The 17,500-nt window shown below is 39.5% G+C and overlaps 1 protein-coding gene across 1 annotated transcript in view; it reads left to right on the top strand.

Moving 5' to 3' along the window:
• The window catches only part of LOC138044306 (collagen alpha-1(III) chain-like), a 68,092-nt gene extending 52,409 nt beyond the window's left edge, over positions 1-15,683 (top strand). The window contains exons 46-58 of the mRNA XM_068890896.1: positions 1,135-1,188; positions 2,024-2,077; positions 2,561-2,596; positions 4,100-4,117; positions 5,088-5,105; positions 5,962-5,988; positions 7,645-7,788; positions 8,136-8,156; positions 9,853-9,991; positions 11,914-12,017; positions 12,527-12,610; positions 13,354-13,578; positions 15,056-15,683. Of these exons, the coding sequence (XP_068746997.1) occupies positions 1,135-1,188; positions 2,024-2,077; positions 2,561-2,596; positions 4,100-4,117; positions 5,088-5,105; positions 5,962-5,988; positions 7,645-7,788; positions 8,136-8,156; positions 9,853-9,991; positions 11,914-12,017; positions 12,527-12,610; positions 13,354-13,578; positions 15,056-15,193 (1,062 nt within the window). The 3' untranslated portion in view covers positions 15,194-15,683. The remainder of the gene's footprint in view (positions 1-1,134; positions 1,189-2,023; positions 2,078-2,560; positions 2,597-4,099; positions 4,118-5,087; positions 5,106-5,961; positions 5,989-7,644; positions 7,789-8,135; positions 8,157-9,852; positions 9,992-11,913; positions 12,018-12,526; positions 12,611-13,353; positions 13,579-15,055) is intronic.
• Positions 15,684-17,500: the final 1,817 nt, after the last annotated feature.

The following is a 17,500-nucleotide window of genomic DNA, read 5'->3' as shown; positions in this document are numbered from 1 at the left end:
TCGGTCAATTGAACCAACAAGTTCAGCAGCTTGTTACAATTGTAAGTTATCAAACGAAGAGTTCAACTGGTTAGCAAAAAGTTTGTCTAAACGCGAAATTTGAAGCAACCTTCACAGAGTACGATAATTCACTCAGATAAATTCAGGCGTGGCACTCTATCGAAGATATTACCGTTCATTACCTAGGATACTTTTTTGTCGATCATTGCTATGTTAGTGGTATGTCTATTGTATGAAATATCCAAACTGACACTACTTAATCAGGATACACACTTGTAATAATTAAGGATTAGTGGGGTTCTTTCGAATCCCCTTTTGTCATCGGTGAGGCATTTGAAAGTAGCTGTACGTTTTGGGGAGAATCTCTTTTTGATCTCCACATAAGCAATTACATGAAGTGTTATAAAAAATATATATTATTCTCCAAAACATGTACAGTGACTGGCAATGAATTTTGCGAGCTTCCGAAAATATTTTTAAATAGAAGATTGTCTGTAGCTCTCGTGAGACTTGAATGTTCTTCATCATTGCATTGGCTAAACAATGCAAAGGTTTGCAGTTATGCAAACCCCCGACTGCGTCTCGGGTTTGCATAACTGTCTCGAATCCTCCCAACTCCCCCTCGTGTTTAGATAAGGCTATGAAAACACGGAAAACGTCCTCTATTGCTTAATTACATGTAAAAGGTTACTGTTCAAAGTTTGCTGATGAAAGACAAGTTTATTTTTCACCAAGCGGTGTCCGATAGCTCAAATAAACGATTAAATATAATAAACAACTCAAACTTACTACTGTCTTACTAACCTCACTTGCTCGGTACCGTACTGGGTACGGTCGGTCGTTCTGCCATGTGACCTCGGGCCAATATTCCCCAGTGCGGCACTCGGCTCGGTTAGTAAGAGATTAATCTATCTTGAAGATCCAGCTTAAAGGGAAAACTTTCTCTTCCTGAAACGGTAGGGGAGAAATAATGCCAAACGCGATGTAAGCGTGAAAAACTGGTCAAAACTGTTCAAAGCAATAGCACTGCATACAGGTGATTTCCGAGGACCCTAAATTTTAATTTTTATGAGCATGTTTTTGTTGACTGATGTTTGACAAGGTTTTATTACCCATCATTCTCTGCTCAACTAGGGACCAACAGGTGAACCAGGATACAATGGCGCTGCAGGACCCCAGGGATCAAAGGTTTGTATCATGGCTGCGATGTTAAGCCTCGAAGGTTCTCCATTTTGAGAACTTGCTCCATAGCCTTTGCCTACCGGCAATACATGTGCAATTCCGCCGTGTCCACTGTAATTGGCAACGCTTTTGTAGGTGCCTTTCTCACTGTACATAAATGGGAGCCAGGATTGATGAGTTAAAACTTAATTTTTCTGATGTTTACCGTTTGCGGTAAACCTGGTTCCTATCTCTGATTTCTCTGTCGTCATTGCAGCCTTCTTCATGAACATTCTTTGGGCTTATCACGCAATATTTACTCTCCACTTATGACTGCGTGATGAGCTAAAGAAATGGCTGCGTTGTACGAGACTGATGATTTCTATTGATCCCATCCCCCCCAACTTTCCTCCACCCCCCCCCCCCAATTCACCAGGTGTATGACAATTGCAGACTGCCTACAAATAACAGAAACAATGTTTAAGTGTAAGCACCCATTTCAAATAGCGCTGATAAACAGTATTTTAAGTCTATTCATCCATTTAAAACGGTTAGCTTTCAATAACTGTAATTTAGGGTTAGTCTGCAGTCTGCAAGTGCCCCGACACCTCCATTCACCAGGCCGTTGGTTTGCACCGGTGGAATTCTCGGACCGTTGGTAAATGTAAAATCTTTATTTGGACACGCTATTTCCTTCAGGACTTTACAATAATGCTGTATTTACAAAGCAGTATAGACAGAGTAAAAAGTGCGCAACCCTTAGGGGTTTCCCACAGACAAGAAAAATAGTGTGGCGTTAGAATGAAACCTACAAGATTACTGCTAAGAGGAAATAGGTTAATATTTCACCTTTGTTTTATAGGGTAATCCGGGTCCCATGGGCGAAGTTGGTCCAGATGGATTCACTGGTTTGCCGGTGAGCTTTTGTAGAGGACGAAAACTCTAAAAGTAATAGGTTTTATATACCGGGTAGTAATTGTCATGGTATAGAGCTCTTTCTCTATGTATATCTGAAGATTGAACTAATCAATAAGACAACTTTTTCTGTGACTCTGAGTTTCACGCTTACGCGATCCTCGGACAGACTTTAAGCACTCTACCGCAAGGATACCGCTAGACTATACTCAAGATTTATCAACCGTTCTTTTTCTATGTATATATTAAACTATTATCCTGCGAAATCTATCTATCTAATTAGGCCCAAGGTTAGCATTTCTAAGGGGTTTGGGCTTTTTCAACAGTTACATTATAACCTCAGTCTGCATTTTACACTGACCGATTGCAGTGATTAAATTTCATTCCCAGGCAGCTCACGTCCAAGGGCACTTTGAGATATGGAAACAAGTCTTTACCATTCTGTATATTTGTATCACTACGTTCTTTGTTTGCGTTTTTTCAGGGTGCGACCGGTGATAAGGGTTTGAAAGGCCGACCGGTAGGTTTCTTTTTTTTTTTTTGGAAAGTACTGTTTATTACTTTGTTATATTTTATTCTTCTCAAGATAAGTATAGGATTCGGCTCTGACTTCTTTGTTGTTGTTGTTGTTGTTGTTGGGGGGGGGGGGGGGGAGGCAGCCCAAGTAGGACTCAAAGTAGGACTCAAAGTAGGACTCAAAGTAGGACTCAAAGTAGGACTCAAAGTAGGACTCAAAGTCGGACTCAAAGTCGGTATCTCATTCAGGAGGCAATAGCGATGACTACTAAACCACAGAAGACTACGGAACATATTACTGGGAAGAGATGTATTAAAAAATTGTGTGCGTGACCGGAAACGAGTTTTTGTTTTTTCGTTGCACGCAACGCATATCCAGTTATCTTATGACTCGGTGACACATCCTATCGGGCTAATTACAAAATTGCCCCATCAGGGCCAAAACCCGAGGAGGCAACCTAGAAAGGGTAAATGTATAAATTGGTAGGTATTCTAGGGGGATTCAATCTCGATTTGCTTAACCGGGCGCGCAAGGTGGTATGGGTATTGCTTAAACGGGCGCGCAATTTGTATGGGTATTATTCTACACGACCGAGGTGTTTTAAGTCACGAAGTAGAAACTAACAAGGAGAACCAAAAGTGCCGTTCGGGTTACCGATTGAAAAATCAAACATTGAAACAGATCTGATGCAAATCGCGTTGCCTGGCTCAGAAAATGAATAATTATGTCTGGACGCAAATCGGAAACAGGGGCGAAATGTTCAGCATATAATTTAAACGTATCTCAAGTGTCTTTCATACTATCTTAAGCGAGGGCAGATGTAGTGAAACTTTTACTAGTTTTATATTTATTGTATACTCCCTACAATTATCCCGGTATTGTTAAGAAAAAGTATTAAATACTTAAAATACCGTCGTAGATCTGTGTACTGGTTTTTGCAGGAATCAATCCCCTTAACAACAGTGTTAACTGCGAACATCTATGCTACGATCGCACTAACCTTATCATTGGCTCACGGGACGTGAATTTTGGACTTTAGACTACGGAATAGAACTGGATATTGACCAAGATGCTACTACGTAGTTAGCCTCTTGTTTGTTTTAGTAATTAAGAAACCATTGTAATAACCTCTGCTCACACTCTCAAATTTGTGACATGCCACGCCACGAGTGCACGCGAAGGGGCCTGTCACCGGTCTCTCTGACGTTGCATGTAGTAAATGTTTAATACGTCGTTCTTCAACATAGCAGGGGTAACGGCGAGTTAAAATTTTCAATTGCTCGTTTTCAGGCCCATTGAACAGGTCTCCAATAAAGACCTCGCGTGTACGAAGGAGAATACTCGCGTATCACTCCTCCCCTCCCGCAAATACTTAGAATTGCTTCGGCGCCTGCTTGTACCATAAGAGGTTTAACTTTATTTTGTTTGCGTTAATGTATAAGTACTGCTACCTATATTTAACAAATTCATTTAACTGTTGATCTTCTTTATTATTATCATGTTTAGGGTACACGCGGCTTTGCGGTGAGTAAAACACTTATTGGGATTTAAAAAAAGGATCGTTAAATTCAAATTGCCCCATATTCAGGACTTAGATGAACGACCTACCTCCCCAGGGGTTCTAGTGTCTCGGGGAGTGGGGAGGGTGAGCACCTGACCGGTGTTACGTAGGGTTCCAATCCTGCCTAGGATTCTGATTAAGCCCATTGCCAAGCACCTAGTTTCCATTCTTCCCACGAGCTCACTTCACCTTAAACATCTATAGTTGTTTATACACTTGTAAATCACTTTCTAAGACGCCCAACTTTGTAGAACTACACAGGAAAATTGAATGGCAATGGAAACTTGAAAACTGCTCTTTTGTTGGATACTAACACCCCCCCCCCCCCCCCCGTCTTAATTGTTGTTATGTTTATATATATATATATATATATAGCGCAAATAGGGGGTTCCAGTTAGCTGCAGAGTGCTCGATACGTGAGGTAGAGCGAATATAACGTTTAGAAGAAAGACAACTTCACAGCGTAGCGACTTCAAGTTTCATGTTTGGACAATCATCAGGCTACCTGATGATTGTCCAAACATGAAACTTGAAGTCGCTACGCTGTGAAGTTGTCTTTCTTCTAAACGTTATATATATATATATATATATATATAGTACGTGCGACTTGTATAGTTTGCTGTTCTTTATTAGTTGATTTTATTCTTTATGTACATTGTTGTATTGTTGTGTTGCAAATTAAAAAAAATAAAAATAAAAATAAAAATAAAAATAATAAAAAAAACTAAAAAAAATCTATAGTTGTTTTTTTTAATTTAATTTTTTTGTTTTTCGCTGGGTATATTTTTCGGCGTTTGTATTTCCAATTGCTTTTTTACAAGCCAGCTTGTAGATGTAGTTATCATTGTTTGGTTTTGTTCGCTTTTGTTTTTCTTGTGTGTCATAAATGAACATGGAATTTGTACTCACATGTTAAATCCTTCCTCTTTTTAGGGAGCTCCAGGCAGAGTGGTAAGTTTATCAGTCGTTCTGATTGTAAACATTCTGTTGTAGTTTTTGGTAACAATTGTTCATGCAATAAGTTGTTGTGGCAATTTGTATCGAGCTATGACTGGAGACCCTAGAAAAGGAGAGGCGTTGCGACTATACCAACTCGTGTGCTTTATAAGTAACAGATAGATATACCGATTACTATGTTGATGTAAGCCATCGGTCCCAGTTGTTATTGGTTTCGGCTTGGATGGGTGATATCCGAGAGCACAATAGCATTTGGATGGAGACTTTCTTGAATTCTACTTTCGGCCATTCATTCAGACAAGTCGCTCTTTTTAGTAATTTATACATTAAGTCCAAAATAAGTAGTCTCAATGTCAATTTATGGGCCCACTCTTCTTTGTTACCTGAACAAGCCCCCTCCTTACTCTCAGTTAGTTCATTGTCCATCAGTGCTTTGCGTAACACAGGTGGTTTGCAGCAGATCTCTAGAGAAACAGAAGTTCGGAAAGTTGGACGAAATGTACAGATGGTGGTTTGTCAAACCAAAGAAGTTTAGGAGAGATCTATTATTTGGGCCATCCAACATGACGGCCCAAGACATCTCGTTCATGCAAGCTATAAAAGATGCTAAAATGCAGAGAAAACCTGTGGATCTTAACGTACCTCGATATACGCGTAACCTATTACATGAAGCTGTTGTTCTCTGACATCATCGGTAAAATTACCCGCAAATGGAGGGAGAAAGGGATTATGTATAATTTAATTGCATTTACTGGCAGAGGGAGACGTGAACGTTTTGTAGCCACAGTTAATTATCATTCTTTTGATGTGGAAGTAGGCAGTAATTTTTTTCTGTTGTTCTTAATGACAGGGACCACCAGGACCCCCCGGACCTCGTGTAAGTAATTCCACAGCGAGATTTAATAATAATAATGATAATAATGATAATGATAATAATAATAATAATAATAATAATAATAATAATAATAATAATAAGATTCCCATAGTAGTAGAGCGACTTTCATATGACCTTGAAAAATAGACGTAAAAACAGAATGTAAACAAAAATGCAAAACATTTAATTGGCTTATCGAAGAAAAACAAGCGAGCGCGAATTTTCATTGGCTTAGCGAACGCGGATGCAAACAACGTCATCTCTTCATGGACATTTCGGGAAAGTTTCGCCTTGACGTCATTTGAAATGCAGAAATGTGATTGGGCAATCGAATTGTTTACTGCCCATATTAGGAGTTTCCTAGGCGGGAATAAGGAGAAGCTTTGTTTTAATCTTGCCAAACATTGGTCCGTGAAACAAATTGCGAACACTTTTTCAAGGTCATACGAAAGTCGCTCTAATAGGGGCTTTGGGTACAACCTTGAAGAATTTCAACGATTGGTTAGTTTAGACCAGCGGTAATCTGAACTTTTGAACCCTCCAAAAGGCCTGCCTCCTGGGAACGGCTAGGTTTTTTAGATATGCGCTGAACATCTTAGGTTGCGGGTTGCAACAGTTGAACATTACCAGCTTTTTACTGGGTTGCCTATGGTTTGTAAGATCTTTCAATGAGAATTCGATTCATAGTTATATATAAACACTACGTTATTTTTTTTTCTTCATCTGTCTCTTGGCTTGCCTTTTTCTGGTGCAAACGCAAAGCCAAACAATGTTTTGACCTGGCATCAGATTAGACCGTCACATTATGAAGCGGAAACAACACCTTTAGTCCTTTCTTGTATGTGCAATAAACGTTTGCTTAGTCCAACTGCTAGACATGCTGGAAAACGTCCGTCAGAACAATTTGCAGTTAGTTTTTTGCCGACTATTTATTTAAAGAAGAAACGAGTGAATTTTACTCAAGAGCGTGTTTTGTTATCTTTAAACTGAATTTATTACGAAAGCTTAAAAGACTAAAAGACCTTAAAATGGGACAGGACATTACAAAATAATTAAACGTGTGAGCCAAAAGGGCCTCTGCTAGCGCGACATGTGGGTGACCCGTCAAATGGTCTTAATGACGCCCCACTTGAAAAAAATTAACTGGAACGCTGCAGTTCTTTGTGTAACGCGTACCACAGGCAACCCAGTGTAAGCTTTTTGGAGCTTCTCGTTAGCTGTGAGATGGCAAATAGTAATAATAATTATTAATATTTAAGTGTCAAGTGTATTTAGCACCAGGGAACGAATTGAGGACATTTCATATCAAAGCGAGCAGAGTAGAGAACCAACCGAACTCAAGCAAACACGTGATGCGAAGTCTGGGAATCAAACCCTGGCCTCATTGGTGAGAGGCTGTCGAGTGCTCTCACCACTGCGCTATCCTTACTTCTCCTTTCTTCCTTTCTACACAAAACTAACAGCAGCAGCATAATTTTTGTAGCTTCAAGAGCAATCAAACAGTTGTGTTCCTTTCGATATGACAAATTCAACCCTTACTTTTGTATCTTATTCTTACCATTGTCGTACAACTAAACCATAAGTCATGTGCAACAGAAAGGACGATCTCTATTGTATTGTCTGAGAGGTTGCTAATTCCCTTTATGACGTTGCTTTTAGGGTGCAGACGGCTATCCTGCCGCAGCCCTAGAACGCATATCGCGCGCTGGCCCAAGCAAAGGACCCTCTGGAGGCGGCGGCGGCCCACCCGCTCCTGAACCTGCGCCAGGACCCCTTGAGGAGGAAAGCGAACGATTCAACAGGGTGAGTGGACGTTGATGATTCCCACGTGACTCCAAGTAATCGATCTTTCCTTTCTCATTCCCTTTTATCTCTACCTCAGCGGATTAACCAATCAAAAGTCTGGAAGAAACATTTGTAGCCGCTGCGAAGCGCGGGAAAATAAATTTGAGTTTCAACTGGTTTGAAATACTCTTCTGATAGGTGAAGAATATACCACGAGATTTTTTGACCAAACATGAAGCGCACAATTTTCGCTGTCGCTCTGATTTAATTGTCTTTAAGTCCTGCTTAACTGCGTTTTTTGTGTTTACAATTATCGTTTTGATGCTGATGCTTTAAGCAGTGTACTTTATTTTTTTTCTTTACAGAAACGACGATCAGTTGACGTGGTATGTATTGTGACAGTTTCTCAGTATCGATGCATTTATACCTTTTTTCCGCATCACAAGCTGGACTTGATGTTGATAGATGGGAGGTTCTGTATAAACCACTGTCATAAATAGCAACCACTTTTACATTCTTTTGTCTTTATGTTAATTAGTCCTACTGCCCTCATTTTGAAACAAACACTCTTTTGAAATTTGCTCGTCTTAGCGAGACTAGAAAGGCTTATTAGCATTAAAACAAAAGAACATTTTATTTGGCCGCCATTATGAAAGAGGTCTATTGAGCATCACCACTCGATTTTTGCATTTTCGGTGGAAGCTCAGATTTTTCACAGCTCTTCTAAAATTTATCAGAACGTTGTTAAGGACTCTGTTAACGACTCGTCGCACCAAGAGTGAATTACATAAGAGTGTTGTTATGGCATCGGTTGGTTCATCAGCACAGTCACAAAATGAGTCTATTTTTAGAATACCCGTTCCCTTGAAAATCGATTTTTCAGTGTCCCAGAAAAAACATGGCAGAAGCAGTCACGCGTGACGTAGCTTCTTCTGATTTGTTAAAATTGGTGGCCCTTTTTTTGTTTCGCGCGCAAAGTTACTCTAAAACTAAATTCATTTGTGACTGTGCAAAGTGATAGATCAACACTCTTATCTAATTCACTCTCGTTCGCACCTTTTGAAAAACGTTCCCTTTATTTATTTTAATTGACGATTCACTGAAAGGAAAAGCGAAACGTGCATACAGGAAAATGCAGAAAAAGATGGAACTTTCTGTTCTACCTTTTCTGAGTTTACTAAAGGAAAACGAATTGTGAAAGATACGACACTTACAAGATCTGTGCGGCTCAACAACACCAGTGAAATATCACAAGAAACCATATGAGCCGTACAACAGTCATAACAAGGTACTATTGCAAAGGAGGAAACAAAAGAAAGGCAAGAACAAATAAGGTTTAATTAAAGACAAGGAAAACTAGAAGTGGACAAACCAAGGGGAAACAAACAAACACTAACTACAACAGACAATACTAAAATTCGTGGCTACCGATTCCATGCAAGAGATAAGTGGAGTTCTAAATAGGTGGTTTGCAAATGCAAATGCAAATGCGTTGTTTATAGTAGAAGTGCACTTAGCTATCAAGGTAGTTCAGAGGCACCCCACTTTCAATAATCTGAAAGAAGCAATTCAAACGTAACAGAAACACGATTAAGTACCCCGACTCGTTGACGAACGAAGATCTTTTGCTTTCGTCTACCAAAATAGCGTCGATGACGTAACGTGAAAACCACCGATAAGCAGCTAAATTCGGCGGTAAATCATTAAGATCGTACGAAAGATCTTTCTTCCTTTTTTTTTTACTGAGAACTCGCATACGCGTGTTGCCTCCACGGCTGCCATAATGAAAATATTTGCCCTCCATCTGAAAACTGGAGGTCACATGATTGAAATGCCATACTTTTAAGAAGATTTTTGTTCTGTTTGTGTTAAAACTGTTTTTTGCATTCTTTCCAAGAATAAACTTCAAATTCAAAGTGGGCAAATTCAAATTTCAAATACAAATTCGTAATGCTTTCTCTGCGACATAAATCAATCGTATAGAAAATCATGAAGAGGAATTATTCTTAATGTTCCTCTAAAACGGGCAAACTTTTTACAATTTTCTATTGCACTGATTATTTTCCGTGATCTTTGTTTCAGGAAATGCAGATCGCAGACCGTGTTGCATACCTTGCCGAAAAGATGTTCCTACTAGAGCGCAGAGCCAATTCATCCTTGTTTCCTGCAAAGACCTGCCGAGATCTCAAGATTTGTCATCCTGGTTCGCCACTCAGTAATGGTAAATACTCTTTAATAATAGTCACAAATGTGCATACCCCAGGGATAGTAGATTACCCGCTTGATAAGAATCCCGTATGATACAACCGGAGCCATCGGGCCATCGCGCCCCAGGAGCGAGTAAGCAACTGGGGTCAGTGGTCAGCCAAAATGTATTTTACAACGTCTGGAACATGTCCTAAATAGTGCTGCAAGGCTCGTTCATCTTAGCAGTACATATGAACATGTCACTCCTTTGCTTATCCAGCTTCATTGGCTCCCTATTGAACAGAGGATCACTTTCATAATTGCTGTCATTACATTCAAGGCTCTTCATGGTTCTGCACCTGACTATATCACTGTGCTCGATCTTCAAACAAATTGTTGCTTTTTACACCTAGATTTAATCTCAAGGCCTATGGTGGACGGTCCTTTACGATGGCCGCTCCTTCTGTTTGGAATACGCTTCCGTTGGAACTCAGATTTTGTGGTTCCCTTTCTTCTTTTAAATCCAAGTTGAAGACTTGCTTTTAAAGCTTCTTGTGATGTAGTTTTATAACCTTTAATCTAGTTTTTTATGTAAATTTTTGTAAAGCGCTTTTGGACTATTGGGAATTAGCGCTCTATAAATATGGTATTATTATTATTATTATTATTATTATTATTATTATTATTATTATTATTATTATTATTATTATTATTATTTCAAATTCTATAGCTATATTTCAAATTCGAACAGTAAAGCCTAATTGAGGGACCACCAAGAATTTTGTTGGCCCCTATCGTGAATTTTACTCAATGCCACTCTTGACAAGTCCTAATAACACTTTTCGAATTATTGTCTCACTGTCCATTAAAATTGTCTTCTGCATCTCCGCAACAACCTTTTTGCACAAATTGCTTGTTTCAAAAATATATTCCAGTTCCGTTATTGTCTCTTTTATACCTCCACCGAGTGCACTGTGGTCTTCGCTCTCTAAGCTCAAATGCAAACTTGCTGCAATTTGTTTTTTGTTTTTTTTTTTTCAATTCTCTTCTTTTCGATGTTATTTTCTTGTGGGCACGCCTTATCACCATCACGGTGATGTGAAAACCAAGAATACAGCATGCGATGTGACGCTGATAAGTAAAGCAAAGTAATGGCCAACTTTAACAGCAAAATAAATCGTGAAACAAAATTAATTTAGCAACAATACATGTGGCATTCCGCACTTGCTGGCTTTGATAGTCAACATGCCCGCTAGCTGCACTGTTTAGGGATTCCATCACCATTTCTCCCAATACAGGGATCAAAAACGTGAAAAGAATATTAGAGAAAGCCTTAAGCAACCAAATATGAAAAAGAAATCAAATACAAAAAGACATATGATTCTACTTTTTAGCGCCCTTTATAGGGATTACCTCTGACGTTTCCTTTTACTTATCTTTTACATAATAAACATGATTTGATTTGATTTGATTTGATTATATACACAAACGAAGCGGCCGATCTCCAGTCAGTATTCCAAAGAAATCTTACCTTTAAAACGGCATTCCTCCAAAAGCTTCAGTAAAAGTAAATTCTGAAGGTATTGCTGTGCTGATTGTTTCCATTTGCAAATTTAGTAGCATTAATAACAAGAAATAACCTTTAGTTCTGTTTTCACAACAAATATCTGCTAGTAAATTACAGATTTATCTTTCTGGTAAACTCTCGTCATTTTCCGAACTTTACCCGTAGTTGTTGGTAACTGTAACTGGACAATTTGTGTTAAGTGTTTATGCATCCCACGGATACACCCTTGTAAATGGTTTTGTTTCACTGATGTTCAAGTCGACGTCGCCGTCCCATATCTCGAGCCAGTTCCTGTGGTTAGCTAGATAGATTTTGTAATTTAAACGGGATTGCGAGTCCTGCGCCCTCAGTATGTCTCGTGAAAAAAATATCGTGCCTTGTTTCAACAGGTAACTATCGTATTGATCCTAATGGTGGCTCATCTGAAGACCAGTTCATGGCTTTTTGCAATTTTACCACTAAAGCAACGTGCGTTAGACCTAAAGTGAAAAAGGTATGTTACGAGAATCACTTTTGAAGACAGCACTAAAACCCTGTTTCACGCTCACAGATACATTAGTTTTATGCAAAGTTTAACTGATGATATTGAAGAATTCAGTCTCATTATTACGATAACAGATGTCCACAGGAGAGATGGAAGAGGGTTTCTTGTATATTATTACTTGAAAAGGGGGGATGTTTGTGGGTGGGGGAGGTGAGGCGTCAAAGTAGCCATTATGATAACTACTGTCAGTGATTAGAGTAACTTTCAATTGAGCTTCGAAAGGAACTCCTTGATTCCTTTGCTTTGCATTGTTTGGTTTGGCGATTGGCTTAATAATATCGAGCCACTTTCAGTTAGCCAATCAAATGTAAGTGACTTCTTCGTTTTCCCGCGTTCAGCGCCGATTGCACATATTTGCTTTCCGCTGGGTTTGGTTCATTTGATTTTTTTGGTTTTACAGCAACTGTCACATGAAAGAAATACTCTGAGGAGTTTTCTGCTACTGAATTTATTTTCAGCTTGACAAGAATACATGGAAAACACCTGTTGATCCCCGAATGAAGGTCGCTTGGTTCGCGGAAGATTTGAACAACGATGTCAAGGTTGGTTCATCATTTAGTGGTGTTGGTAAAGGCGTTCACTAATCCGCATCCTAGCGAGGAATTTAAGAAGGAACATTTCCCAAGCACTAACGTTTTCAAACCTTGCATATTCCTGCACGAGCACATTTTGTCTGTCTTCAACTTCATTCAACTTTTTGCTCAAATTTTTACTTCGACTTCTGTCATGTACGGCGCTGTTACACTGTGAAATGTTCCGTGCAACTTGTCTCGTGACAATTTCCACGAAACATTTCACATTGCCACATACCCTGCAACGGCCAAAATCCTTGCTAGACAAGTAGAACTTTTAAATTCTAGTTTCGGCAACGGCTGTTGCTAGTTGTCTTCCAACGATTTTGGCCGTTGCAGGGTATGTTACACTGTGAAATGTTTAGTGCAACTTATCCCGCCACAATGTCGCCAAAAGCATTGCGAGACCAGAAGCACGAAAACATTTCACAGTGTGACAGCGCCCTTAATGTACCGTGCCACCCTGTCTTCTCATGGGCGGAGAGTACCTGCGTCGTTGAATGCATCTGCGACACATAACCTCTGCAATGCCGATGCAATACTCTCCCAACTGAGCTATGAGGCCACTCAGTTAGGAGAAGGTAAACTGCTTACAACTGAGAGGCTATAAGATTGGCTAGTTAAAAATTCATATTCCCAGGTAGTCATGTAATATCCCCTATTTGAACAAAGTCAGGGTCTCCCTAATGCTATCTATCAATTTTCGGTTGCAGATTGAATACGAAATCGACGAAGTCCAACTTTCATATCTACAACTTCTCAGCAACAACGCCCGGCAAGAAATAACCTTCAGATGTAAAAACTCGGTAGCCTGGTTTGACCAAAGCTCCCAAAACTTCAACAAAGCAGTCAAGTTCGAAGGCGCCAGTGGGCACGAATTTAGCACCAAATCCAAGTCGAAGAAAGCCATGGTGACAGTTCCATTTGATGGCTGCCAGGTATGTACCGTGACGGTTTAATCGATGAAAGGCCATGGTCACTCTCATCATGTGGCGCTTGATCGAAACCCATTTTTCCCACACATCTGGGGATCTGTAGGGAACTGGTGCGTTCGTATACCAGGAGTGTAGCATGAATTCATGCAACTTAAGTTGCTTTTTGGGGCCACAAGCAACGCAATATTTCCCTCTTCGAACTTTCTTACAGGTCTCCATCTTTCGTTCAGAATGTCGTCCACATCACTATATCACAGTACGACGTGCACGATATGAGATTTTGACCGCGCGATTTGAGACATTTATGGGAACAAGATAGACCTTTTCACGGTTTCTGACGCCATATTGCTTGGGAGGCAAACTTAAATTACAGTGAATGTATGGGAATTTTGCCGACTTTAAACCATGATAAAATCCCTTTAAAGTGTGACGGCTGTGGATAGCGAGAATACCTCTCAAAAAGCGCTTCTACTGAGATTATTTCGTTTACTTTAATGATCAGAATCTAGCTATAACGACCGTAAATGAAAATTTTAAATTTCATGTAAACTTATGCAAATTCCCGCGAAATTTGAAGCGACACGAGGAGATTTCTAATATCCAAGTTTCAGACGTTGTGCTTTGTGCAATGATCTAATTTTCTGTTGAGTAAATGTTATTAATAAAGTGACTAAAAGTACTTCAAAATTTTTTAAATTGCCTTTCTGCATCGGAGTTATAGAGGTTTGAATTTTGCCGCCAAAATCCCTTAAGCCGCGTTTGCCCCCCAACCAAGATGACGTCAGAAACCGTGAAAAGCCTGGTCTAGTGCCATACTTTTAAGGCTCTGTTTACATGGAATGCAATGTTACCACCCTCGGGTCCCGGGGTGACCTTTCTCGAGGCTACTGCGTGGTCGCTGAGTACCTAAACAGGCAAAATGGCGGGTGAAGGACCCATTTTGGCGGTTAATGCTCTTCAACTCTCACTAACGTCTCTCGCTTCAACTTTTCAGTGCTGTGGCTTCTTATTGTTACTTTTAAAGCTGCAACGCCTCCGCCAAAGGGAGTATATTGTCACACGAGCCGACCCCGGGTTGACGGGTTACCCTACCTTCAAGTGTTTACACGGCAAAACGCGACCCCTGGTGGGCGGATTAACGAGGTCTGGCAGATTCGTGTAGTAAAATTGCCATTAATATACCCATCCCTATTTTCCAACTCCGCTCCCCCGCGTTTAAGCTTAAATCATAGACCTTATTCATAAATGGCGGTCACATTTATAATTCTTTTTTTCCACGTGCAAATTAGCCTACCAAGCCTCATTTTAGAGCAAGAATTCTTTTCAATTCACTGTATGGCATCGAGGCTTGGTAGGCTAATTTGCACTTCGACAAAAGAATTATAAATTGACCGCCATTTATGAATAAGGTCTATAGCTTCTACTTAGTTATGGTCGAATGTCTTATTCACACACTGACATAAATATTTTTGTTCTCCAGGTTAAGGACGGATCAATGCGTGACACTCAATTTGTGATAAGCACAAGTCAAGCCTCCAGGCTTCCAATTGTGGACTTTGCCTCTTATGACTTGGCCGGAGAAATTGAAGTTGAAGTGGGCCAAGTTTGTTTTTGGTGAACTGTGTATTATATCTAGGGATGTGTATTCCCACTCTGTGCAGCCTAATTATATCACTTAAGCCTGGGTCGATAGACTTTTCATTTCTATAAATCTGGATGTTTTCGAATAAAGTACGTTAAAATAATTATTGTCTTTCATAGAGTTGTTTTTTGCCTACCCGAGTTTTGCGATTTTATTTTAGTTGCTGGTTACCTACTAAATAAAGAAATTATTTTCCAATCGGAATTGATTGCAATCCGTAGACATAGAATAAACGTAAATGTTGTATGAAGTAAACCCGATTTGTTTAATATTAGAAATAAGCAATTGTTTACGGTACACAGTCTATGTCGGTGCCCATTTAGTAAAAAAAAAAAGTTCATAGTTCCGTAATACAGAGCTGTTTACTATGGTCAATGTTTATTGCGATTTAACTCTTATTCGCTTAGTAATGCTTTTGTATCAACGTGAACTATTAAAGGATTCAGTATCTTTCCTTATAAAAAAAGGATTTGTTTTGTTGTAGAAACTAAGAGCTGCAGCTCGTCCCTTTTCCACTCATGTCCAAAAATTCTCGTAATTAGATGCACTCCCAATTTTGGTGAGGTAAGGGTAGAGGATTTGCCTTTATATTTTGTGGTGAAAATGACTGCTTCTGTTTATCTGTACTTGAGGACTGGAATTGGGGGACACTTAATGACGTTAATAGCCCATTTTACAGTTGTGTACTTAGTTATCTGGCCCATGAATGAAAGTGAGGCTGGAGTTGATATCGTTTTGATCGAAACCTCACTGCTTTTCTTATGTAAATTCTTACTAATCAGCATGACGACAACATCATTAACGTAAGGTAAAGGTTCGCCTTATTTAACGTCGGTAATAGACCTTTTTACCGATTGGGCGGCCATTTTGATTTCTGTTGTTTCGAATAGCTATTATGGGATGCCCAGGGGGCAAATACACATCAATTTGCCCCCTGAGCATCCCATAATGTCTTTCGAAACAATAGAAATCAAAATGGCCACCGTATCGGTAAAAGATCTATTTCTTTAACCTCTAGAGCGAGGGTATTCTCCCAGGAAGCCGATGGTGCGCTCATAATGTACCATTCATATTTAAATAACTTGGAAATACCTGGAACAAAGCGTTTTATTCTCAAAGGGTTTGAATTGGGTACAACATTGAGTTTGCCGATTTAGTCTATTGGCTAGCTACCCAAACCGAAAGAGACTCGAAAACAGAAACAATGACTTACACTTTTAAAACAATGAAAGCTGCTACAATACCAAATGATGGCCAACTTCAAAGAGCTGGTGCATTTTTCTATGTTTCTTCATTCTAGCACTACAACCACGGAGCTCGATTGACCTATTCGGGAATAAGAATACGTGGAGTGATCATTTAAATCGGTATGTCTGGCGTTTTGAAGCAACATGGATAATAAATATGTTTAAATTTTAGCAGGTTTGTGGTAATTTTAATGTGAATCTCAGTAGAAACGAAGGACTTATAATTTCTATTCCATGTATTCCTGTTCCGGAATACGGTCAATCGAACGCACCCTAAATTAACGGTTGTGATCGCCAGTCAGGTAGGAAGTTTCATCATGACAAATACATAACATACAATTTGAGGGCCAAACAAGGAGTCGAAAAGCGGTCATTCCTTGCCTGCACCAACCGTTTGCAGTGTTATTGACCAATCTGCACAACTCAAGCATTTGTTCGAGAATGGTTAGTTATTAATGACCGTCGACGAGAGTGCTATTTTATTGACATGTAGCAGGTCTCGTTAACGTGTAACAGGACTTAAAAACAATAGAAGATGCTTACAATACCAAACAATATCAGGTTACGAGAGCTGCTTCACTACTGGAGTAAAGTAGGGTCTTCACCTTGGCTCACCTCTCCAGTCTAACGCAAACTTTATGTATTTGTCTTTAAGTGTCCCTGACCTGATAACCCTATTGAAATTGATTTTTGACGCCTGCTGACGTTTAAACGATAGAATAATCCGATTCTTATGGTACAAGGGCAGCGTTCCAAAAACAATGCCAGCGGCTGGATTCAAAACTAGCCAAATATGGCAACAGGAAATCGGGTTTCCGAGCAGGCCTACGGAACGCAGTCTTACAGTATTTGGGCTTGAGAAATATTGTAAAAACTGGTAGTTTATAGTTGTGATGAATATCTTTACCCTTATTTCTGTACTTTAAAAATTAGAATTCCTAACAGTTTGTCTTAAGTCCAGTCAATATCCGTATTGCTATAACGAAATTCAGCTCAGGCTGTCCTAAATCTTTCTATCTTCCCTGTAAACATTAAA

This window comes from Montipora capricornis, chromosome 1 (genome assembly GCF_036669925.1).
Source record: "Montipora capricornis isolate CH-2021 chromosome 1, ASM3666992v2, whole genome shotgun sequence".
Taxonomy (NCBI): Eukaryota; Metazoa; Cnidaria; class Anthozoa; order Scleractinia; family Acroporidae; genus Montipora; species Montipora capricornis.
This window is presented reverse-complemented; position numbering and strand designations above follow the sequence as displayed.